Genomic DNA, 26480 nt, shown 5'->3' with positions numbered 1-26480 from the left:
TTTATTTCTATTCCTATATCGTTTACTACCTTTCTGTAGTAAATTTCAAGTAACTTTTTGGTCAGAAGAATTGATGATTTGGGTTAGTTAAGTTCATTTGACTTACTTTGAATTTGTTATTCGTTATTTCTTTATCTGCTAGCAAGACCAACCCAGATATTGTTCATTTTCTTTATAAATGCGTCGAGACAATATGCAGTTGAATAATCGAAACAGCGGAGGAATAAATGGTATTATTGAATAGGAGGTTGAGAAGACTGCCACCGATCGTGTCTATTTTATCAACTAATTAGAGAAGATTTTTAAAGATATAGGAAGTGGGTTAGCTTAGCAAATTAACATTTATAATGAAGACAGATGTATATTTACTATTTGAGGTTTAGATAAAGGATTCGCTGTTTCAAAAATGAGAAATAACAAAGGAATAACGAATTGGTTCATAGAAATGAATCTTTAACATTATTCTAAACATTTAATGTGTAATAAATATTTTTTCCGCTTTTCCGACACTTTCTTTCATTATTGTTTTGATGTTACTATTATAATTATTGTGAATTTAAGTTACTTAATACTTATTTGTAATGATTAGTTCATTTCTTAGCAACCTTTTTCAGTTGTCTTTTTTAAAATAAAACTAGCTCGTCTCATCTTTTTAATTATCTCTTTTTTCCCTCCTTCTTTATTCCTAACATCCGTTCATGCTTTTCTATTGATCTAAATTCACTATTATCGTCATCAAGAGAGGGAGAGAGAGAGAGGAAAGAAGGAAAAGATGAAATGATTCTCTCGCATATATTACTTTATTTAAAATTTCCACAGAGTTTTTCATACTTCTTTTTACCATTCATTTTAAGCCAAAAACAAAATTTAAAAATGTATTATTTTCTCGTTATTTTTCATACATTAAAAATTGTTTTAAGAAAAAAAAGTGTCTTATTGTTGAACATTTTTTTTTTTGTTCTTTTTTTTTACATCATTTAAATGATGATGTAATCAATGATAATACGACTTTCACAGATGTCAATGAGTAATGTAATTATTTAAGGTGATAAATTTTTTACTTCATATTTCTCGATTCAAAGGAGATAGTTAGCTTGATAAGAATTTATAATTGTAATGAAATTTATTCTTCGTTTTATTCATGCTAAAAAAAAAAATCCATCGTACGTTTACGCATTTATTTGCTTTTTTTTTTCTTACTAAACATTGATGAATAATTCTTTTATTTTTTTTAAAATTCCAGTAATGAAATTTGGAGCGATACACTTATTAGTGTGCATGTCAATAGCGCCAATTATAATATGTCAACAGCGACATAAGGATAAAGATGATGCATACGTTGATTTGGTCCCACTTAATTTGATACCAGAAGGTTGTAGTTTGGATTCCTACTATGGTTATGGAATCATAGATGGAAGTCTGGAAAAATGTGATAAATATTCAGAAGCTAAAGCTGGTGGTGAAGAGTTCAGTTCCGAATATGAAGAAATCAAATGTCGTACTTTGAGAGGTGAATTTTTCGTAATATCAATGCAAAATTTAGACGAAATTTTCCCTATAGCTAAGCAATTATTAGCATTGATTAATTCAAGACATAATACAGAGTATATTTTTAACGTGACTTAGATTTTCATAAAAAATTACAAAATGATTCACATCAACAATTTTAAAATTTAAAACTCTAAAATAAACTTTTCATATTTAGTGCATGGAAGAATGAAAAATAATAAATGCGAATGCAAGCCTGGATGGAAGGGGCCTATCTGTAATGAATACTATGGTTGTCCAACTGGTTTCTCCCTATACAACAGCGTGTAAGCTTTGTTTTCTATTCAGATTGCTAATTTTTACATCCATAATTATCTTCAATTATGTGACAAAAGTGAAAATTTTGTCAGTTAAATTAACAATTCGAAATTGTAATGTAAATCCTTGAATAATTTCTTTTTTTTATATCCTTCCATATTCAGAGATTTTACCGTAAGGAGATTTTTTTTAATTTCTCGAACTAAAAGAATGAATACTGGCATCATAGGTAAAATTGTTCTCGTGCAATGAAACTTCATTTACAAGTGTTCCAAAAAAAAAAAATCCTTCCAATTTAATCATTCTTGATGTTAAAATGATTTCAGTACATTAAAAAAAAATGAAAGATCCGTAATACTCTAATTTCTCTTTATCATTATTCCAATAATTCTAAGTAAATCTAATAATTTATGAAATGACTGAAAAAGTGCCACCTTGACATTGATGTAAATTTAATGTCCTTAACATTCTAAGTGATTATGGAGACATCACTCTTGCTATTGTCGATTTCGGACTGGAAAACTTTAGAAGAAAAAAAAAAAAAAAACAGAAACAATATTTAGATGTACACCAAATTCATGCCAACATAATGGAACGATTGCTATTGGCTCTAAACAGATTGAATGCATGTGTAAGGCCCCATGGGATGGACGAAATTGCGAACGACTTGCCTGTTGGCGTATGGCTCCGAAAGGTAACCAGATATTTCCGCTCACATTTGCTTTGATTATATATCATTTAATTCAAGTTTTAACTAATTACCAAGTTTGAAGTTTTTTTTAATGAGGCATTTGTTAGAGAGAGGGAAAGGAAAAAAAAAATGCGTCGATATGCTAATATTCTTTTCGATCCTTTATTTATGGTTATTCATACCAATTATGGTTTAATTAATAACAAAGCTATTATTCATTTTGAATGTTTTGAAGAGCATGAAAGGAGATGGCGCAATGCGGGTGATAAGTGTCGTTGTGCCGATGAATATGAAGGCGATAATTGTGATAAGATTATCAAATGTAGGAATGATGGTGAAGTTATTGATGGAAGGTTCTCATCATTTACATCTTTTTTCAAATGAACAATATTCACAACACTACCGACTTTCTCCTTTTTAACTCAATTCAAGGCATTCCGGACCGGATCCCTTACCTATTCGGTATAATTTGAAAGGAAAATGCAATAAATAATACATTTTACTTGCATCCCAACATTTTATTACTTTCGTTTATGTGTCATTTTAGCTTCTCATGCGGATGTACCACATCCTCTTAGCCACGGCACTTGAAAAATATTTGAGAGGGATTTCTGGTGTGCTAAATTTAACTGTAAAAGAATATTCTTAATTTACTGACGATTTCTAATCTTTCTCAAATGTAAGTTTATTGGGCAAATATCCATAAGGTTTCAGAAATTCTCCAAATGTTTCTTTTTTTTTCAGTACTTTTTATTGACCAAATAAACGGAACGCAGTGAATTGTTTATGCTTTCAGATGCAGTTGCAAGGATTTATTTTATGGAGAAATTTGTGAGAAAAAGTGCCCTGCCAATCAAACGTAAGTAATTAACGTAATTGATGATAGTCCGCTTTTGTAATACAGGGAAAACTCATAAAATTGCTAAAAAAGATCAAAAAGCTATGTTAGCATCAAAAATATTAATTCCATAATTTTAGATGTGGTGCGATAGTTATTTGGTTCTCACCAGTTGTCACATTTTTAGCTTTTCTATGTTTCTGCTTGATTCCACTGTAAAATGACTTTTTTTTCCGACGTTCCAATAATTAAAATAATGGAAAAACAAGAAAGAAAAAAGCTTAATCTCATAAAATTTTCTCGGAAAATTGATTGAATTTAAACTTTCCATCAATATTCAACGGTTTGTAACAAAAATATGACTAAAATTTTGAATAAAACCATACATTTTAGAAATGTTTTGCTTTCCCTAAGTAAATTTCTTCTCTTTTTTCTTTCATATTAGTTTATTTTGCCCATCCGCGCTTTAATGTTTAAAATATCATATGTAATTGGTTGTTAAGGATGTTACTGCATTTGTCATCAGTTTTCATAATTGTTACTGGAATATTTCTCTCTCTCTCCTTTTCTTCCGGGAACAAAAAAGAATTTCAACAAATAATTAATAATGTCCTCTTTTTTGATCACATCGCTTTTGTTGATGTGAAAAGGCTGTGTGTTTTCTATTTATCTTCTTTTTTTTTCCTTCACAAAATTATACTATTAAATTTGCCAGGCATTTTTATTTGTTAATTAATAAGGTAAAAATGATTTCTTCATTGTTTTGATGTAGTCGTCATGTTAACATTTTACTTGTAACATCAAAACGTAAAATGCAAAGTAAAATTCATTTCAATATATATTATTTCTACTTTTGCTTAGTTTAACTAATGCATGAATCATTACTTTTAATTTAATACCTTTTAGGAAGTCTCGATAATTTTTTCATATTTTTTGGTGAGCAAAGAGGGAGGAAACAAATCAGAAATGTCATGTGGACTATATTCAAATTTTTAATCTATTTTAAAAGAATGAAGGCGAGAATAAGTAAATACTTCCTTGTAACTATATATAATTAGCTCCTTGTAAAATATTTATTCCTCTCTATATATGTTCGAGTTTGTGGGCAACAAAGTTTCAGTATTATACTCATCTAGTCATTCGTTCAAATTCTAGAAATATTGTAATAAACGAGAAGCTTGAAATGATGCGGTAATGTTAGGTTAGTCAGAAATTTGATTCATATACTTATATGGAAGGTTAGAATTTGAAAATATTAATGTGAATTAGGAAAAATTTCAATTAAATTGCCAAACATTTTCTGTCAAAATACACTGCCAAAGTTTATGCATCCTACAACCTTTCATATGATACATGAATGTATTTGTTTACGGTTGCAATGCTTCCTTAGAGTTACTTTGCCCTGTTAGAATTAGTGCTTTTATAACTATATCAAATCTAAATTCATGTAAAATGATTTCAGTGTTTTTTTTTTTCTTCGTAATTTCTATGGTTGATCTCAGTTTGATAAATATATTTGAAAAGATTGCAGTTTACACTTCATTCACCTTTTACATATATCAATATACAATATATGAAAAAAAGAAAAAGAAAAGACACGATCTACAGTAAGATGTCCGGTAAGGAACGGTATTCCCATCCGGAATATTTCTTTTACCGTTGTTATGCAAGATGCAAGAATCGATCAGGCATTTTTAATATCTTGTTATGGTTTGAAATTGTTTGAAAAAAAAAAAAGGCATGTTTATTAAAATCACATGAAAATATTTATGGCCCATTTCTTGATGCCTTAGCTTAAACAGTAATTACATCATAGTTATCCTTTTCATCTTTTACCTATGTTCTACTAGCCGTTGTTAAATTCCTTCTTAAAATGCTTTTCCCACTAATTCAAAAACCATATTATTGACGAATTAAAATTACTGAAAAGCGTACCTTAATTTTCTGCTACAATTGATGTTCAGTAAAATCATTGGCATGGGTTTCGTTGTTCATTTCTGTTTCTTTGTAATACTCGGTATGAAGTTGAAGTCTAAAGTTTAGAGGAATTCAGAAAATTCTCACTTCACTTAAATTTTGTTGCACATAATAATAATCACTGCATGCTTCAACTTGCGCCATCTATGCATGCATATTTTTGAACTTCCCATCTTTTTTTCCTATTTGTCTTCCAAAAGCATACCAAACTGTTCCAAATATATATATATATATATTTCCAAATGAAGGTGAACATTTTAAATGTAAGGGTGTTTTTCTTTTCTTTCTCTGAATTAGACTCGAATACGTTAATCGGTTTAACCAGTTCTTCCGTTGACCAATGAAATAGAGTCAGAGATCCTTCGTGACAGTGTTGAATATGCGAAAAAGAGAACCTCATTGACCTCTTCTGTGATGAACCCTTTTGCCTTCATCTCCTTTATGGGGACATGAATATTTCAAGTAAAACTCAAGCGGTGAATTATTCTGGTTTCATAAATTTTGAATGCTACTTATCCTACAATTCTGAATTTTACATGCCCGGAAATCCTGAAATGACAACTAAATACATAAGGGTTTTGTTTCAATCATTAATGGGAAAATCTAATGCATCAGAAAAATGCTTATCAAGTTGCCGAAAGTATTCAATATTGACAAGTAAAACTGATTATTTTCGTGTTTAAAAAATTTAATGGAATTTTAAAGGTAATGGTCAATGAATTCGAAAGAGGAGAAAGGATGAATTGAGGTGACAAGGAAAAGGGATTGGACAGAACGATGACAGATGATGAAGTTAAGGAGGAAAAGGGAATATTGTACGCGAGCATTAAATTCAGCTAAACTGGACGAACAAATATTTAAATGCTCCCGATTAAATGCAATATATAATGATTAAGCATTCCATAGGTGGGCGGATAACGGGTAAGAGGAAAAGGGGGAGGGAAAGGGAGTGAAATTAATGGATATCCGATAAGAGTATTGGACGGGACAGAGCTGGCAGTGGTGATTCAATTCCTGAACTGAACTAAACGATACTGTTCGCATGAAATGGTGGTGTTTCACCAACCACTGACCATTTGCTTTTTTCTCTACAACTTCCATTCTTCTTTACTCATATGTGAGTTAGAATTTCTTTCGTTTTTTCTTGACACATCTAAAATTGAAATAATCATGGATGAATTTGAAATTTATTGATTAAGGGGAAGGTAATGATTGGTAATAATAGTAAATTTACTTATTATGATAATGAGAATGGCGATAGCAACTACAAAAATCATCATAATCATTATCATGATCATCACCATTTTACGATCAACACATATTAATAATACAAATATGAAGGTGAAAATATTTTTCTCATTTTCATTTTCTCTTATAACATTTCTTATCACTTCCTTAATTTCACGTGTTAATATGAAATGTTAATTAACAAATCACTAAAATTTTTAGATGGTGAAATTGATTTTGAAAGTAGAGTAAGTCCGAAAATTTTTTGAATTCCTAAACGAAAAAATCAGTGGCAATAAAGATTATAGCAATAATTCTTGCAAGTATCTAGAAATTAAATGTGTCCGAAAAGTTGCTCAGAAGTTTTATTTTTCCACCGATATAGAAATATTTATATTTCATTGCCAACTTATTGTTCTTCTCAGACCATTGGATGATAAAATACAATTTCATGTATTGAGTTGTTTGATTCTCTTGCTACTTTTACTCTATCCCTGTTTTGCAAGCTTATCATCCATAAATTGCTAACATATCTTTATCAGCAAATTATAAGAAGTAAAATTAAATGTATTGTTATTGCAATATGTTTTCTAGTTATGCTTGTTCAATAAGTTATTTTTAATGATTTGCCTTTTAGCTCAATATTTATAGGAGCTTACTTTAACTTATAAACTTTTAACTCTACCTTAATTACAAAATGCTGGAGTTGCATTTGTTTAATCACTACTTTAAAAATAGACAAAAGGTCATAACTTGATATTAGTCAAACTGTACATTATTTTGCCATTGATATTTTATATTGAACGCAAAAAAAGGGAAAATTCTGCAGCTGCAACAAACACTTTTATGGAAAAAAAAATTATGAGATATTTTTTATCTAAGGATTTTTTAGAAAATTTTTTATTTTTACTTGAAATGTCAAACTTTTTGTCAACATAGAAGTAAGATAATTAATCTAATATACAGGTAATGGATGCTTTCCACCAGTCTATTATGAAACTTATCCACACCATCCGCTGGCTCTGTCAGGTATTTTTATTGTAATAATTTCTAAATCCCTAAATACTGCAAAAACTTTTAATACGGTTGGCATCATTTAATGCTTCTTGATGTACAAATTTTTAAAACCAATTAGAACATCAGTTTTAACCATTTTGTACTTTTTCAATGTTGCCCATAATTTTTTTCACTTTAGTTTCTGTTATCTAACAAAATTTCCGATTAACATTTCGTAGGAAGTATGAAGATTCAAAAAATTAAAAGTGAAAATTTAAGCTGGTCGTCTACGATCGTATATGGACGCAACTGATTTTAATGCTGTAAAGGATGAGTACCTATCACTGCTCACTGCACCAGTAAATGTACAAGAAAATTTGGATGTTGTACAGGAGGCTTCTGACTTGAATTGTCATGGATTTGATAATAATTGTCGATGGTCCAATACGAATGAAGATGAACTGGACTGGAAAGTGTTGCTGTCCACTCCGGAAGCAGAACCATGGATCAGTATGCTTCAAACAACTCATCATCCAGGTCAGACAATAATCCGTACGGTATATAATCTCGATCCAGGTAACAATATTCACCTGGTCAATATAATTTCGATGATTTTATAACTCTGAATGTTCATTAGTCTCGTGAAAGCCACAAATACCAATTGCAATCCTTTTTCATATTTTTCATTTAACTTATCAGTCAGTTGAATTTTCGATAATTCAGAACGTTTGGTAAATTATAAAAAATCGTTATTTGATTGTTGAAAAGCTCAAATACACACATATAAAATCTACAGATAAAAGTAATGCATACTATCTACTATAAACAATGTAATAGCTGATCGTTTAGCTATTCTTCAATGACTAAATCAGTCTTTTTTTTTTTCTTCACCGAATCATTTCAGTCATTTTTAGATGCATCAGCAGCAGTACTTCTATCCGGTAATCACCGTACATGGGGTAGTGGACAACTTGTTTCCGATTTGTTGCCATGTATTATATTACCACTGCAACTCACCGCTACAGTTTGGCGATCTTCTTCAGATGGACCATTTCAACAACAACCAAATTTACAGATTTGTAGTCGTAATACCAATATCGATCAAACCCATTCAAATTGCATCTTGTTTCCTATACAAAATGGCATGCCGGTTACTGTGAACATACCCGAACCACGTGATCCCACTACACCTGCCCAGGTATTGTTTAAATTTTATGACTGGTCAAAAAGTCCCCGAATTAAGCATGCATGTAATTCAGAAGAATGTATTTATGATAATATTAGTGCTCAAAAATAGACTGATTTATTTCCAAATAAGCAAGAAGCATACTGATAAGCAAAGAAAGAAAAGATTTTCTATCTAAAATTGAACTCATAGTTAATAAAATTATAGTACTAAATTTTAATCACATCAGAATTCCACTTTGTCATTTGAAGAGCAATAATCTTGCCTTGATATTTCCCTTCAAAATATCGCAAAATTTCTTGAAAACAGAGTAACGTCCATTATTTGAAATTATATCTGCATGCTAACAATTTAATCTCTCAATATGAAAAATCGAAAATTTTCAAATTGTAGTGATAGAAATATGTTGAACTTTTCTTAAAATTGCTATATTTCAGATTATTTTAGTAGGTGATAATTTTGTTGGAAAATATGGCGGTGCTATATTTGTACAGGATATCATTGTGGGTGGTAATCTTGTACCAGACTGCATCATAACAACACCACTTACAACCAAAAATTTCAATAAACCACAGCAACAAAAAGCTAAACGATTGATTCCTTTGCATAACTTCCAAGATTCTAGCAACAGTCTTGTTGAAGTTCAAGAATTAGGTCCCACACAAAAAATGTCCAATCTACAGCAGTCATCCATACTACAGTTCGCATCACCTTTATTAGCAGATTCTCTAATGCTTGAATGCTTGAAACTGTCCTGCAATCCTGCTGGTAAGGTGTTGTTGTGACAATTGTTTTTATATTTTTACCCATCAAAAAAAGAAACAAATTTTGACCACTACTGATGAAGACTAAGAAAGTTTGTATTGAAAAAGAAAAAGACGTTGAGACTTTGCCCTAAGCAGAATCTACTGCATTTACGTCGTATCGAGTCGAAATATTTGCATCATCATTTAGACTAGCTGTTGCTCACAAATAACTCGCACATCATCTTTAATAAGAAGAAATAAAAATGAGATGAAATGTTATACATCTCAACTACCTAGCAGAAACACGCACAATTTCTTGTAGTATCTTTCCGTAAAATTGTCTACCAAGTATTCTATAGCCAGTTTGTTAGAATTTAAGCATTATGAATCTACAGAGAAATACTGTGGATGGCAAAAAGGCATTTCTGGATGGATGGCATCGACAGGAACTGACGGCTTTTCAAATCCGTTGAGCGGTATTATGGTACCACCTGCTGGAACGAATGCATTCCTTGTAGCATCTTATAACAGTAATTCCGAAAATTCTATCCGACAGATTATCAGCCCGATGCTAAGTATTTCAACCTGGACACATCCAGTGCACTTCTGCTTCTATGAATATTTTGCTGTTGAAGGAGCACGCTTCACAATGTGTACAGATGAATTTAACAAAAAATGTTTTTACTCAAAAACTGGTATCCCTAAGGATGGCCATTTACAGGTAATGAACGAAATCTGCTTCATCATTAAACTGTTTAAAGTAAAAATTTAGTGCAAAATGCGCTGCAGTTAGAACGTAACTATGTAGCAGACAAGATGCATGTTAATTCGAGAAAAAATTATAATTACGATGTCAAAATAATGCGAAATAATTTCTGCATCGAAATAAAAAACACTCAGTAAATAAGTACAAATGCAATTTATATCACATAAATTAAGCTGTTCAATCGCTCTTTACAAAATCTGTGATGAATAAAATTTGTAAGTCGTAAAACTGGAATTTGCTCATGGCTTCCAACTGTCCCCATTTCAAGCATTAAAATTATAGAAATTATATAGAAGTCTCTTTTCCTGATCAATTATTAGGTGTTTACAGTATCAAGTTTAACTGACATTACTACTACTGAATCAATATTTAAAATGAGTTTTTATGCTTGAATAAGTAAATTGAATAGACTTTTACTATTTTGGAACTCCCTCTAAGCAAAAACAACTCATTTTTCAAATGAAATCTTGATTTGTGGTGTTTTTGAAGTATATATATATACATATATTTATGCCTTTATAATTAGGAAACTGAAAAGAATTTACGAATTCTACAATCTCTGCTTTGAAATACAAATCACTTATTAGAATCTCCTTAGGAAAGCAGACGATGGAATTTTCAATGCACCGAACTGCCGACTGGAACGTATAAGGTTGATTCAGTAATTTCATAGCATTCGTTTCATTCAGAAAAACTTAATGCTAAATCACTGAATTAAATATTGAAATCTCAGTTGAAGTTTTCAAATTTAAAGAAAGAATATTTTATACAGATATATGTTTCGGCTGAAAACAATGGTCCAAATCAAGGTGATATTGGTTTCGTTCCATTACGATTGAGTCGAGATCTGGATGGAAACGATCCTATCTGCTGAGGAGTTATGCTAAATTTATTGCGCACTTTCAAAAATCTTTATCTTCAATAACTGTCCGTATTCTTATCAATGAATATTTATATGCAAAAAAAAAAATACAATTTAAAGGAATTTTCTGGGAAAACATTTTAGATAAATATGTTGATTTTAAACAAAGATTGTGGTAAACGCAGAGGACTGTTTGGGTAAAAAATTCTTCAGTAATGAGTAATTTCATTTGAAACTACACCTTCAACTCAAATTTGAAACTAAATTTATACAGTTGGAAGTACGTAGCACAATCCCCTCCAATAAAAAAAGGATTTCAGACTTTCATTATTCTGCATGGCTACTCAAAAACCCATTACACCAATGAATTTAACTCGATTGTAATTAGTTAAGTAATCGGAACAAAATCCAACTAAATTCTTTTTACCCAGTCAACAGTGTCTTACATAAGTCATCCTTACCATTGAAATACCTTACATGCTTATATAGTATTGCTTACACTTACAGAAAAGAGAATAGCACGAATCTCAGCACTAAGTAAATAACAAACGATACTTAAGACTCAAAGAAGTTAACATTATTGATAACATTTCGCATTACATTGTCTCCGTCTCTGCCAAAGTTTTCCTATCAAATCAAATTAACTAGACTAAATGTCATTATCGATAAATAACATAGCGATAACTTCATGATACTTACAGGACAGTAATATAGGGAACGAAAAAAAAAGGACTTTAAATTTCCACTAATTTCACTGCTACATATAATAAAAGCTAATAAAGATGCTTATTAACATTAAGAGATGGGGTTCTCATCGTTACAACAATGGAGATCTGTCATAAATTGCACTGGACTGGAAGGACACTCGCGCTGATATTCTGACAACTGATTTAAACTCAATTTGATAAACCAGAAAGTACGTTCGAAATGAATAATAAGCAACTAGTAGTAATTTTTCTGCTAAATAAACCGGTAATATCATCTAATAAATATTCTGATTGTATAGAACCATAATAGACAGAAAATGCGATTCATAAAAACGGGGTAAGGTACGGAATCTCTATAGAATAAGAAACATTTACAACTGTGGTGTTCTTTATATGTCACACAAAAAAGAAAAAAAAAGAAAAAAAAAAAAAAAACAGCCCACAATTGAGCTCTTACATGTTTCACACAATTCGAAACAAATATTTGAACGACTGAAACTAGAAACGATTAAACTGATCAGAATTGTTAGAAAATCATTTAGTATTGCTGTTGAGAGAAAATACAGAAAGTATCGGTCACATTTTAGATATGAAATGCGACAAGCACAGCAAAATATTTGTATATGTATAAACACAACGTAATTACGAATGGAGAAATTATTGTTCAAATGGGTGGATTTTAAAGTAAAACTTAATTAGCAGTAGTACATGTAGAAAGCAGGCAGTAATAATCACCAACTGCAAAAGTTATACTTCTGCCACAATTTCACTTAAAGAAATTACTGATCACATATTACATGCTAGTGTAAGGAAAAAAAAAGAAACTTGCATCTTCCCACACTCTAAAGAGTTTCTTTGCTTTACTTCAAGATATGAACTGCAAATGAACTAAAAAGAAACTGCTCAAAAACCAGAACTGAACAGAATATGTATAAGTAGGTGCACGTGCTAATAATATTAATCTATTAAAGTACAAAAAATGCACTACAAGAACTGCAAAAATTTTATAATTCTTTCAGAGCAAATGATAAGTTCTAGAACACAAGAATTTGATAAAAAATGAAGATATTATGCAATGTGGAAAAACTTTAAAGGAAATACAGCTATCAAATTTACTTCCACATGTTTTCAAAAAGAAATAACATAATTCTAAAATATTACTCTATGAAGAAATTGATGGGTAAGAATAAACAGTGAAATATTTGCCGACAACATATGGATAAAGCTGATGCAGTGCAAATTACCATAGAAAGATGAAATTTTTTGAGTTCATCAGAACATCTAAATCATACAGAGCTGCACAGTTATACAATGTCGAACCAAAAATTTATCAAACAAAAAAGTTATTAAGCTTTTCGTGAATGCAGATCCACTCCCTTGAAGAGAATTTCTTACAATTGCGTATACACAATAAAAGTGAAAAAAAAAGCAACTTAAACAAGCGAAAATGTAATAAAAGAAAATCACATCTGAAATCCGAAACCATCCGGAATCACGTAAGGATCACCTTTTTGGATCACAAATGACTTATTCCACAGGATAATAAAATAATATTGTTTTATCATGAAATTTCAAATTGAAAAAATGAAAAGCGAAATTCTTGAAAAAAAAAAAAAATTAGATTCAATATTCAGTCAAATTTAATTGTTACCTGTAAATATGTACAAAAAAAAAACACACACACACAAGAAGTAACAAAGACAGAAAGAGATTTTAAGAAGTCAGCAATTATCATTACCGACAGAAGACTTGCAGCAAAATTCATAAACAGGTTTTCACTGTATGAGGTTCACGCATCCGTGGAAGTTGGCTCATTATTAACAGCTGAAGTGGAACCGCTTGGAGCCCCTGCCACTGATGAAGCTTCCACTGGTGACGATGATGAACTACCTACTGCTGCCGTTGATGGTCCTAAAAATCAACAAATAAGTAAAGCAGAAAAAAAAAAAAAAACAGATAAAAAAACATCATAAGCACGAACAACTAAATTAATGAAGATTTTGTTCTAATATTCATTAAGAAGAAATTCAAACTAAACATAATCTAAACAAATTTAGTAATAATGAAAAATACCAGACCTCTTGCTGAGTTCTGAGGTAAAAGAGCAGCATTAAGATTAGGTTCGATGCGCAATTCCTGTTCAGAGAAATCGAAAATTGGTGGCACTGGTCTACCATTTGGCAGTTTGCAATTAGGATGGCGTAACTCATCAAAAAATGTATGAGCACATGCTTGAAGTGGTGACAGCCGAGCGTTAGGCGTATATTCCAAAAGACGTGAGACGAGATCGACCGCTTCCGAGGGAGTTCGTGGACGAAACACCTGAAATTACGAGTTTCTATACTCCTGGAACATGACTGATGAATAATACGAGTGATGACTTCATTGTAAAGATATGATCTGTGTTGGTTAAGAGATGATATATTAGCTTCATGTCATGATGTAATCCAGTAACATTAAGATAATGATGAATGATAGTATACATTACACAACTTTAGTTTCGAAAAATATAAAAACAGAAAGTAATGAGTTAATAGACATACACGTTGCCAAGGATTAGCTCTGATTTGCGGGAATCTGAAATCAGTATAATTTGGATTCATCTGCTGTATTTGATCACGTGTGGGTGTACCCAACACTTTAATGATTTCCACGAGCTGATCTACACCTGAGTCGCCAGGGAAAATTGGCTGTCCCAGCAAAAGCTCCGCAAGCACCGTTCCTGCCGACCAAACATCTGAAATCAAAAACTTTAACGATGGAAAACTGATTCCATGTTCAAATACTATTTTACAGCAATATGAAAAAATGAAATATTTAAGTATTTACCAATGCTCGTTGTGTAGTCCGTCGCGCCAAATATCAATTCGGGGGCACGATAGTAGCTAAAAATAGAACAGTATATGCAGAAAAAATAATCAAATAAAACAGAAGAAAACATGAATTTACACAAAAAAAAAAAAAAAAAACAAACATATGCCAGCATAACAACATTGGTAAAAGTACCGAGAGCAAATGTAGGACACATTCGGTTCCCCTCTAACAAGATGTTTTGCAGAACCAAAATCACAAAGCTTCAGCACTGCTGAATCTGGATCAAGCAATAAATTCTGCGGCTTGATATCTCGATGGCAAACGCCCAAACTGTGGATATATCCCAATGCTCGAAATAACTGGTACATATATAGCTGTAACATGAATGCTTTGAAACACCGATTAAACTTCATATGTCGATGCAATTTAATTGGAAAAAAGGTCCGTAATTACAAATTTTATTTAAATTTCACCTTTATGTAAAGTGCAGGTATTATTTGTCGCTGTTTCGAATAATGCCGTGCAACACGATAAACAGTTTCTGGTATATACTCGAGTATAAGATTTAAGAACAAGTCATCTTTCTGAAGCAAATGAAGTAAATCATTTTTTACTAGATTAAAAAAAAAAAAAAAACAAATCAAAAGAGAACAGAAGAATTACCAACCTCTATCTAAGTTAAGTGGTTTATCACAGAAGTAATATTCCACCATATAAACGTTAAAAAAGTGTACAAGAACAGAAACAGTGTGATATACAATGTGATGAAAACATACTATACAAAAGCATTGATAAAAGTCGTATGAAATGAAATACCTTTTCCCCACTAGAATAAAAGAAATATTTCAATTTTACAATATTTTGATGCTCCAATTTGCGCATTATTTGCAGTTCGCGATTCTGAAAAGCTTCACCTTCAACATTTCTAATTTCAAAATCTATCACTCATTTAATACAAGAACGACTAAACAAACGTCCATATAAGACAACAGTAAAAACAAAACTTTGACAATTTAAGATCGAGAACAAAGAAAAATCCATTAATCGAACACTGCATATCCTTCGAGAATACAGGCCTTTACAGCAATAATCATATGAATAAAGCATACTTATTTGCAGAAGCTTTCCCGTAAATTCCTTTCATAGTATTCAGCTCCCACTATGACTAAAGTTTTCCATTGCAATGAAATGTATGGGTATTCATCAGAAACATGAAATATCACGTAATAACAGAAAAATTATGCATTTATAATGAATAATTACTGAATTTCACTCATTAAAATTTACCTTAAACCTTTTATCTTGCAAAACTTTTTTGATCGCAACAAGCTCATTAGTATCAGCAAGTTTGGCAAGATAAACCACTCCGAAAGAACCGTTGCCTATTACCTGCAAATGGTATGGTAAATAATAATAACCAAATAAGTAACTAATATAAAAGAACTTCAGAAATTAAATTCGTTTTTTTTTTTTTTTTTTTGGAAGTGTCATATCAATGTCTTTTTCCGCTATACTTTGACACTGCTAGATTTTATCACTTATTGCGATTCTGTTTGCACAAAATCCATTATCTTACGTGACAATTTCTCTAACTGAGGGCAATGGTTACCACGGATAAAGAACAAAAAAAAAGTACATCATAGTATGCCAAAATGAGGTACTGTTTACTATCCTTCGGACTATGTTATTAATCTCATAATACAGATGATAATTTTGGTCTTTCTTATCCAACAAAGGACGAAAAAACCATGAACCCTGAGCATCATACAAATGCTGGTATGTATATAACTGTATTTCATTGTTTCCACGAAGACTAGAATTAAATTTAGCATTATTTTTTACTTCAGCAAACATAAATTCCAATCAATGACCTTAGTATCGGAGTACTGTACTTCAACTTGTCGATCCGGTCCATAACCAGGTGTAGCGACCACAGTAGTTATTCGATTATCCGCTTTCGAGGAGAACAACTGTTTACTCATCTCTGTTACCAAAGCAGTGAATAACGCGATTAGCTGAAGAAAAGAAATCATTACAAGCAAGAGTTACTTTTTATAAATTAAAAGATAATTTTTCCTCTTACAACTCTGCGCTTAAAAAAGACATATAAAATAAATACAAGTCACACTACCAACAATATATAGTCGAGAAATTAACTACGTTATAAAGGAATATCTTAATGTACATTCCGTATATATAATAAAACAAAATATTATTTACCTCAAACCTTTAATCCCAAAAAATAATGTCGAAGTATGAATTACTAAGTCTTCGGTGAAACCTACTGCAGATCTAAATCATCTCGCAACGTTACAAGTATTGCTTAATGAACTGTTCTCAAATATATCCTTACAAGGTAAAAAAGAATGTGCAAGACCGAAGAGAGATGATTTTAAAGGATTACAGTAATTCATAATTCATCTTGCAAATATTAAAATCAATGTATTCGTGAGAGGTATGACAAAGCATTTAGCAGATTAATGAAGGACAAACAAAATAATAAACATACGTTCAATGTAATTGCGATAATGTCAGGAAAGAATATAGAATGTTAACGTTTAGTTGTCACCAAAATTTAGAGTGTGCTGTTGCAGATTACAGAGTTGAAGACTTAATTTTTTCCGATCGACATATACTTTCACAGCCACATGTCTCTCATACAGTAACCTGAAATATATCAGTTAGCTTGAATTTATTCATCCTATCTTCATGTTGACTCCTTTGACGTAATCCGAAATGATATGGATATATTTTATTAAAATTCTACAAAAATAATCATAATCCATTCTTAAACAACCAATTGCATTATTCAAAAAATTAACAGCGGTAAAATTGATCTTTTCTAATAGCAAAAGCAACAAAACAATATGAACAGCCATCTGTTAGATTAGATTCACAAATCCACAACGTGAGATATTTACTGCGTTACATAATTTCAGTCTTACTTGTACTACAAAACTTAGCCAAGACCTGATTACTTTAACTAAAATTAAATAAACCACAAAATCTTTATTATGGAAAAAAATTTTTCGATGCGTTACATGGACAAAACAAAGAGTGAAGAAACTGGTAACAAATTAAATGAAAATCGTTGGTAGAACACGAAAAATATATCAGTACAATGATAATGTGCTACCAAACAAACATGGGATGATAAGAAATACATTAATAATTTAGGAATTAGAAATGACTAACCACTGGGCCATAACTCCTACTCTCAATTCTCAGCCACATCTGTCAACTTCGTCATTCTTTCAACACTCACTTCAGTCGATATGAAGCTTACTATCGCCTTTGGGTTTGTGGCCATTTTGCGAATCTAATAAGTGGTTTGTCTTGCTACTGGGAAACCTGTTACCTCGACACTTTGTAAGATTTTGTGGTCTTTCTATCTAGGTATTACTTTTGTGCATCTTTTGACTTCATCGAAGGATTTACAAGATATTCCTGTTAGTAACAAATTTCCTGGAAAAGGGAAATTCGAGGCAAAAAGAGTGAAAAAAAAAAAAAAAAAAAAAAACAATTCCCAGCACAAAATTCAACCACTTGTCACAATGCTACAACATAATTATTGTTCATCCCGAAAACACCCCGAGACGTCGTAGGCATCAGGATTTTGCTATAATATCCGAAAATTCCTATCACCTTTTATCTTTCCTATCCTTTCCTCTTTTATTGTCCAGTGCTATATAGAGCTCAGAAAGCTTACTTTTAGCGGAAATTTATTTAACTCTATCCAGTGTTAATTATGCATAACATCTATGAACCAGTTAGCTTAGGTTCTTTTCGTTGTCTTCCGGGATTTCAAACAAAGTGGCGAAATCGTCTCTTCCTTGTTCTGTTTTAAATTTATAAGTTGAATAAGGTGATAGAATACAGTAATACCATCAACGACAACACGAATAAGGTTGCCTGGGAACGATTGAATGGGTTTAGATTGAAAAACTGCCGCACCATAGTATACTTGTGGATATCACGTACACATATCATATCAAGTAGCTGTCATATGGTTTCTAATTGCTTGTATTGAGAAGTCGAACTAGTCAAGTCTAAGTTGAAATAGTTGACAATTTATGTAAGATAAGCGAGTAAAATCCTACTGACATCATAGGAAGTCGGAATCATAATCAGCTTAAATCTCTTCTCGGTGAAAATCAAAAGCTCTTAAAATATCATAAATGATAAGGCCACGGTCAGTGCTTTTGGTGAAGTGTGAGAGACTTATTCTACCCATAGCCCCTCTTTCGCAGTAACCATAATTCTGCATGTATATTTTGTTTCCTTCTGCATCGCTCACTCAAGGTTCAATTCTTCAAATACACAATATTTTCAGTTAGTAAACTGCACAATATTTTAATTAGTAAAGCACGTTTTGTCATTTAAATTTGTATATAATTTATTAGCTTACCAATTTGAGTGACAACAGGCATACATGAAAGATATAAATCACACAAATTCATTCTTCTGAATTCACTGAAAATATATGCATTTAGTTCAGTTCAGTGTTTTGCAAACAATTTTCGAAACAGCTGTACATGATTGGCAGGGAATTCATACACTAGTGTACTCTTGGCCCAGCCAAGGGGAAGCATATCACGCCCTGTTCCCTGAAATATTAACAATTGGGCGTTTCCACTCTATCCTTTGTACTTTTTCATACATCAGAAGTTTCTTTTGTATATAACTTCGTTCGCTTCGACATTTATTGATATACCAATTCACCGTTAGGATTGAACTGTTAGTCAGACTAACTTACCATAACTGCCAAGTAGTATCCTTTTTTTTAGACAAAAGAAAAAAGAATGATCGTAAGCTACTGTATCTTCCTTTAAAAAACAATTCAGTAAAAATTGTGCTGTCATCAACTCATTCCGGCTTTACAGTCAGCACAGTTGCCAAACTATTATAGTTGAACTGTTAGTCGATTAGACTGCCTGACTAAAGCTGCCAAGTAGTGTCCTTTTGGAAATGACTGAAATTTCCGAATGAGTCCTTCGTCCTTCGACACTACTTAATTTTCCCATCTCTCGTATCATGAAAGATGTTCGTAGCAGAAAAGTACAGAAACTGGAAAGTTTTGCTAAACATTGCCCTTTGCCTTCTACATAACATAAACAGTTGAAAAAATCCATACTTTGGTTACCTGAAAAATTACGGCACAAAAACGTTGGTTACTTCCTTGCTCCATGAATTCACCATTCATAAGTTTATGCAAATATTGCTTCACAGTCACTACTTGTTCCTTTCCATTTGATTTTAACATTTCCATATAATCATCCGTGAAAACACAAATAATATGAGAGGCCTAAATTGATTGGGGTTTTACTCAACTTTTTTTGTTTTGTTTAAATAAGTACCAACCAACATCCGGAATAAATCATAGAGGGAGAGGATAATTTAAAACGAAATCCAGAAAATATAAAAGAGAAAAAAAAATCATATAAAGAATGGATATAAAAAATCAAATCCAATCATGACATCCCATACTTTAACAAACTGGGAAGTGAAACGAGAGGGAGATTTCATTAACTGCTTGATTAATTGGACAGTTTTTCATATTTGTTATTAAGCCCAGAATTTTTTCAAACAATTAAATATTGAACAAGAACTTACATCAGCAAATAAAGTATGTAGGCCTTCGAACTGGCAGCTTGCCTCTAAGTAATCGTTAATATCAAATACTGACATGCTAATTTCCCTAGCTTGCTTCCTGAAATAAATAGAACTATGAAAAGGTGTTGCTAATCCCTTTATTATAATATCTGCTTACACATTTCAGCTTTCATAGAATGACTTAGTAAAATGTGGGGAGAAAAATATGTTTCATACTTCCCAATTGGGAGATTGGATTAAAGATTTCTCAAGAATTACCACATACATTTTATGGACTAATTACAGAGTCTGAGGAAATCAATTACTATCTTAAAAAAGAGAAAATCTATCATCACCTCAAATTTTTCAGAAACCATTTGTAATTTTTCCGCAACGCAACATTTGTAACAAATTCATGATGTGTCACCAAAATAACTGTAAAATATCAAATTTCTTTCATATCCCTTCAGAGAAATATGTTTCGGTTTTGGAAATGTCTTAAGAACTTCATTGAGAGTGAAAGATTACATTTTTGGTTGTTAATTATAGTATTAGCATTCGACGCAGTAGGACGTACTGAATTACTGCTCGAAGATGAAGAATATATAAGGACATCGCTTTTTGCCGCATTCATATAAGCACCTGCAAAAAAATACTTCTGTTTAATTTTACGAAAGTCTGAATTTAAACTACCCTAAAATTAATTTATCATTTCACTATGGAAATGAAGCTGACTAAATCTTTAGTCACATGATCAAATGCGAAAATAAAATAAACCTGAATCAGAACTCGATATTTCCGTATTACCAGTTCCAACCACATTCTCAAGATAAGGTTGGAGTGATAAAAGTGCGTCGACTCGATTGATTTTTGCCAATACATCAAGTAAGTTTTTTAAAGGACGATGAATAATCTCTAGTAGCACATCCGCAGTCGGGTTTGTAGATGTTCGCAAGTGCTAGAAAGTTTTTCAATCAAGAAAAAAAAAAAAAAAAAAAAAAAAAAACTGATAATTTTATAAAATTATACAAACCATGATTCTGCTATTAGAAAAACCAAATTCAGCGGCAACGTATTCCCAATTCAGCATTGAACCACGTGATGGAGGATTAAGGTAAAGTTCTACTTCCTGTAATCCACGCATTGGTAATCCAGTAATGGGAATGTTTTCGGAAATTTCCGGGACCAAATCCCATGCACATGGAGGAGGACTATTGAAAGAGAATAAAGAAATCGATTCCTCTCCATAATCCTAAAAAAATAGAACCCCAGCGCCTTTAATTCATATATATATATTCTATAGTATTTAAACACTGATAAGTAATCTGCATTGTGATTTTTCATAAAAAAACTTCTTTTGTGATAGCAGCAGGAGATGGATATATATCACTATCGAGCTCAACTTCCAGCGAGACTGACTGCAGTTCAGAAATGTCCATCAATTATAGCAACGTAAAAACAATTGGACATTAATTCCTAATTTCCGCAATAGAACCTCAATAATCTGAAGAGTTCTGCACAAAGACATATATACACTTGAATACCAAAAATTATTCTAAACGACCTGAAATTACAAAATCCAAAGCTATAGAAAATCAATCAAACGGTTAACACACACTCGCGTCTTCCTTACATGCCTGAATAGCTCTTATGTCAGAATATGCGAAACCTTGTGAGTTACAAAGAATGCGCACTTTCTCTTCAAAAAGAAAACCTCCGAGACCAACTAAAACGAAAATCCTGGTCACAGCAACCAGATGTCCGTTTGTGCGGAAACATATACTTCTTCGATCGAACCTAATCCCAACATGAAACTTTCAAATAAAGCTTTTTCCTTTTCAGTATGAGTACAACTAATAGTAATTCGCTCGCCGGAGGAACTGACTAGGATATTTAACACCTTATACTGTGATTGTTTTAAATATTTGTAGTATGACTCACTACATCGCTACATATTCCTAACGATATACGTAGAAGCTGCCAGGGATTTCAACAACGAATTTTCAAAGATAAAGCTGTAGTAACACTCATTATGATCAAGCGAACAGATTACAAATAAATGTTTTTCATTCGTACAATACAAAAAATACCTCGCATAATTTTCATAATTTGTACTATCAAATAAACAATATGCGTCACGTACTATACTTTGCAAATTTCAAACATATAAATATATTATAAAGCTTTAAAAGAAATAATATAAGACAATTGTGACTATAAGCATTAACTTAAAAATGGAAATGTAGTTGAATTTGATCAGTACAAATATAATCTAGAAGTCACTGAAGACTCCAGATGCATCAAGTACCCTTGACCATGTTTCGAAACAAAATATATAGAAATTACAACTGAGATGACGGAATCGATAAAGACTTTACCCAGAAAAAATACAAAAACAACGAGCGTTCACTCAATGAAAAAGAATAACAAAATTTATCCAGACTGTTCTATTGATAAGAAACACAGGACAAAAGACAGAGATGAAGTATTAGTATGACTATTAACTTATTTCTAAAAAATAAATAAGACTTCTGTCTTACTCAAATCTTAACGGTTATGACTGCAATATTCTCATACAGTCTCATATTTAGAACGAACTCTTCCATTCATTTTTTTATTATTCCAAATGATTAAGGCTAGATAATTTATTCCTCTGATACAATAAAAACCTTTATTAAATTATACAAACCATGTGATATGAGTCATAATTTAAAAACATCCAACCTATAATAAACTTTGAATGTAACTAAAACTGATCAAGCAATATAAAGAGTATCATCACATGAATTAGTGCGATTTGAGATCTTGCATTACTTTCAGACAAATTTCATAAAACGTGAAGGCTAAACCGGAACTGCAAGCAGCTTTGAGCTGTGATGGCCATAATCCTTTGAACAGTCCTATAGAAGGGAACACTGGGAAAGCGGTTGTAAAAAAAGACATTGCAAATACTTAAACCAAAACCAAAAAACTGCAATAGAAGGAAAAAGTTAATAACAAATATCTAAACCAAAATATAAAAAACTAATACCTGCAACTTTTTCATCTCTCAGAATGGTCGTAATAGTGGAATGCATCGAATGCCATGGTGATTGATTGAAACGACCGAAGCCATGCGCCTACACAAATTAATTATATTAAGTAACAATTAAGTTCGGCAATAGACCTTTAATAACATGATATAAAATTCATGCTATTCGCTCTTTCTAACAGAAATTTTGATGCTTAACTTAAAACAAACTTGTAAACGATGTCGCACAACGTCTAAGGGATACACCGCTGTTTTCGATATTACACCAGCCAAGGCACCACAACACAACGATCCAAAAGATTCTGAAAATTTTTCTATCAGATTCAATGATTCAAAGTTTGGAAAGAGTGACAACAAAATTTCGCACCCAGAAACTTCGTGACATACCTAAGTAATATGGAAGTCTTTCCCATGAATTGCTCAGAGCATTGTATAAGGAAAACTGCAAGCCTGCAAAATAGAAAGTTATTTACCTTAATTTGAAAATGAAACAGGTATAAACTTTAAAACACAATAGAATTCCGAATTATTTCAATGACTAACCAATAAAAGGAGCAATCTGAATTAAAGATGGAGTGATTCCTCGGAAAAAACCACGGAAACCTTCCGAGTTCCAAATGAAGATCACAGCTTGTAACATCCCATTATAAATCTGTAATCCTAATAATTACTAAACTGTATCTCTAATATCTGCACACTACGGTTAGACCGGAATACTAATCCAATAGAAATGTACTTTATGCTGGTCTTGAATGACTAATCTTGTCCTGATAACATCAAACGGCAATGAGGAAACCATGGCTCCACATCCAGCTAACGCTCCGCATATTATATCCGTTATTCGTCGATTTTCATTTGCAACTTAAAATAAATTTTCACAAATTTTTAACTGAAAAAGAAGGGGAAAACGACTGCTGAAAGTAATATGTGAACAGAAATAAAACAAATCCAGAAAACTTGTTATTTGAAATTCTCAGATTAAATTAAGGTATGAAATTAGAAAATCAAAAGTAAGAGTATTCACAATATTTTTTTATCAGTTTCTTCTACACAATTTTCCGAATAAGTTGTGGAAACATACGAGGGTATTGAGTTGCCTGTTCAGTAAGGAACTCAAAAGTGGCAAACTGCACAATTCCATAAACGGCGGATAATCCTTGAGCAGGAACATGACCCTTCCAGAATGCCACTAATCCTTCATCCTTATAAATTCGTGAGCAAGCTTGAAAGATGCCATGATACCGTCCTTTACTTTTACCGAATGTTGGTTCTCTTTGCACCTTAAACAGTAATGCCAATAAGTTTACAAACAGAAAAGCAATTATGTCACATTTTGAGAAAAAACTACAATAACCTATAAATGCCTAGGATTTTGTCCAATACTGATTTTAAGGACAACTATATGAAGTTTATTTCTAAACAGACACATTTTTTAAAGAATTTTTACCTGAACTGATTTCAGGATATTAAAAGTTGCACTACTGTTACTTCAGTTCCAGATTTATCTTAGTCTGGTCCCCTAATACAATTCTGTAGCCTTTTGAATGTGCTAATAAAATAAAATGATGAGCAGCCAGCTATTTGTTATTCAGACATGCTGTACTAAACAACTTGGTTGAAAAAAAGCAATTTGCTATGTAACTGAACTGATTACATACTTGAAATCGAATTTTTAAAACATCAAGAGGTTGTACAAGAAATCTCGTCGCAACTCCAGTAATCAAACCCGCTTCACTGTACTCAACCGATGTCAATTCTTGGGTACCATATCCAATCATATTTTCAGACTATTAATTTCCAACAAATGATTTTTAAATAATTTTCACAGCTTACTGATACCTTTATTCACTATTCTTAAGACGTGCTTTTTTTCTCTCTCCCTCGAAAACTAAAATACTGAACAACATGTTTTATTGGTGTAAGTGGAAAAATTATGATATGCCATTTCATTAACTTCTAATACTCTGGAAAAACTCAGTATCTAAATCGAAATTGTTTTAGTTAAGAAAATCTGAAAAGTTTGAAAAAACTCCATCGCCATATCCACAGTAATGCGTAAATACGATAAAAAAGCCTTAAGTGCCTGTGCCACCTTCTTGAAACAAAAACAATTCCGGAACTCGGTGCCAAGTTCGCTTTAAATTTCAAGAATTTCAAATAACTTCTTAATAATTATTGAAATTTGAATCTAGTACTGTCATCTCGAACTAAGTCAGCTTTTCATTTCAACCTCGATGATAGCTTATCCCAATGTTGAGCACCTTAAATGTTTATTGTTCATTATTTGAACGTTATTCTTTGTAATAATATAAAATGAATGCATTGCATTTAATTCCTTTATTTTTTAAATTCTGATTTCTTCTAAATTCCAAACAACTCCAAATCCCAAGCTCGAGAAACCATCAAAATCCCCTCTTGAAACGTTCGACAAACGGGACAACAGCTTTCTTCCCGTTCTTTTTTCCTTCCTCTCTCTCTCTCTCTCTCTCTTTCTTCCCTTCTCTCTATTCGGAATGAAACATTGTAAACAAAAGATTTAATTTTTGGTGGGTCATTCTTTGCAACTTTCTATTTAATGATTCAACGATTTTATCACTTTTTTTAGTTCGCACTAAACTTGTCAGTTATTTAAATTTGATTTTAATTAATGAGTTCCAACTAATATACCCAACTATTTCAACATTTATTACCTGCAAGAGCATAAGAAACTCACACAAAATTTTAGATCGATTGAATTCAAAATGGAGTAGGTGAGTTTCATAAATAAAGCTGATAAACAAGAAAAAAATCTTGAAATGTTCGATACTAATTTGTATCACCTAACCTATCTTTATCACTATAATGTTTTTTTTTTTTTTTTTTCTAACTTCAATAATAAAACAAAAAGAAGAAATTTGAACGGCTTAACTGCCAAATTAAAATCAGTTTTTTCGTTGTTTTCATTAATTACAACTAGCTGTCGTGCTTTCCATTATTTGAATTCCATACGTCATCACTCAAAATAGCTGCAAATAACTTTTGGATGATGACGTATGTAAACAAGCATACGTTACTTATCCAGTCCCTTTTTTTTTTAAATAATTTCTTGAAAGTCTCATTAAAATTTAAAATTTATTCTAATTGTTATTGCTCAGGTAACGGCAGACGTTATATCCATCTATATGGGATTTAGCATGTAACTAGCCAGTTGAGGTCAAAATTTAACCGAACTCTAGTGGAATAAGAGATACAGAGGAAGTTG

General features: G+C 31.7%; 5 protein-coding genes across 7 annotated transcripts; 2 read left to right on the top strand and 3 right to left on the bottom strand.

Annotated features, from left to right (window-relative positions):
• Positions 1–1245: 1245 nt before the first annotated feature.
• On the top strand, positions 1246–3554 carry Bm1904 (Uncharacterized protein; the record flags this gene model as incomplete). Its single annotated transcript, XM_043074541.1, has 6 exons — positions 1246–1510; positions 1706–1814; positions 2370–2500; positions 2733–2850; positions 3294–3356; positions 3476–3554. 6 exons carry the CDS (start codon positions 1246–1248, stop codon positions 3552–3554), a joined length of 765 nt encoding a protein of 254 aa, XP_042930475.1.
• Positions 3555–6359: 2805 nt separating this feature from the next.
• On the top strand, positions 6360–11107 carry Bm5203 (Uncharacterized protein; the record flags this gene model as incomplete). Its single annotated transcript, XM_043074540.1, has 8 exons — positions 6360–6429; positions 7506–7568; positions 7815–8072; positions 8450–8733; positions 9159–9489; positions 9863–10188; positions 10832–10885; positions 11006–11107. The coding sequence occupies 8 exons, from the start codon at positions 6360–6362 to the stop codon at positions 11105–11107; spliced, it is 1488 nt and encodes a 495-aa protein (XP_042930474.1).
• A 2484-nt stretch (positions 11108–13591) lies between these two features.
• Bm6312 (Uncharacterized protein) lies at positions 13592–16598 on the bottom strand (the record flags this gene model as incomplete). Its single annotated transcript, XM_043074539.1, has 9 exons — positions 13592–13713; positions 13881–14124; positions 14346–14539; positions 14632–14687; positions 14809–14990; positions 15090–15200; positions 15433–15516; positions 15904–16005; positions 16488–16598. The coding sequence occupies 9 exons, from the start codon at positions 16596–16598 to the stop codon at positions 13592–13594; spliced, it is 1206 nt and encodes a 401-aa protein (XP_042930473.1).
• Positions 16599–19115: 2517 nt separating this feature from the next.
• On the bottom strand, positions 19116–21647 carry Bm8554 (Uncharacterized protein; the record flags this gene model as incomplete). 2 transcript variants are annotated; one of them, XM_043074537.1, is made up of 8 exons in its annotated part: positions 19116–19223; positions 19760–19921; positions 20230–20326; positions 20565–20643; positions 20737–20850; positions 20986–21166; positions 21242–21460; positions 21561–21647. In XM_043074537.1, the coding sequence occupies 8 exons, from the start codon at positions 21645–21647 to the stop codon at positions 19116–19118; spliced, it is 1047 nt and encodes a 348-aa protein (XP_042930471.1). The 2 variants fall into 2 exon arrangements, with proteins under 2 accessions (XP_042930471.1, XP_042930472.1); XM_043074538.1 differs by lacking the exon at positions 21561–21647 and having other exon boundaries at positions 21242–21352.
• Positions 21648–22995: 1348 nt separating this feature from the next.
• Bma-hpo-12 (Uncharacterized protein) lies at positions 22996–25017 on the bottom strand (the record flags this gene model as incomplete). Of its 2 annotated transcripts, XM_043074535.1 has the most annotated exons (8): positions 22996–23108; positions 23240–23327; positions 23450–23541; positions 23627–23689; positions 23783–23891; positions 23976–24100; positions 24321–24519; positions 24898–25017. In XM_043074535.1, the coding sequence occupies 8 exons, from the start codon at positions 25015–25017 to the stop codon at positions 22996–22998; spliced, it is 909 nt and encodes a 302-aa protein (XP_042930469.1). The 2 variants fall into 2 exon arrangements, with proteins under 2 accessions (XP_042930469.1, XP_042930470.1); XM_043074536.1 differs by lacking the exons at positions 24321–24519; positions 24898–25017 and having other exon boundaries at positions 23976–24038.
• Between the last annotated feature and the right edge of the window lie 1463 nt (positions 25018–26480).

Source organism: Brugia malayi, assembly GCF_000002995.4.
Source record: "Brugia malayi strain FR3 genome assembly, contig: Bm_v4_ChrX_scaffold_001, whole genome shotgun sequence".
Taxonomy (NCBI): domain Eukaryota; kingdom Metazoa; phylum Nematoda; class Chromadorea; order Rhabditida; family Onchocercidae; genus Brugia; species Brugia malayi.
This window is presented reverse-complemented; position numbering and strand designations above follow the sequence as displayed.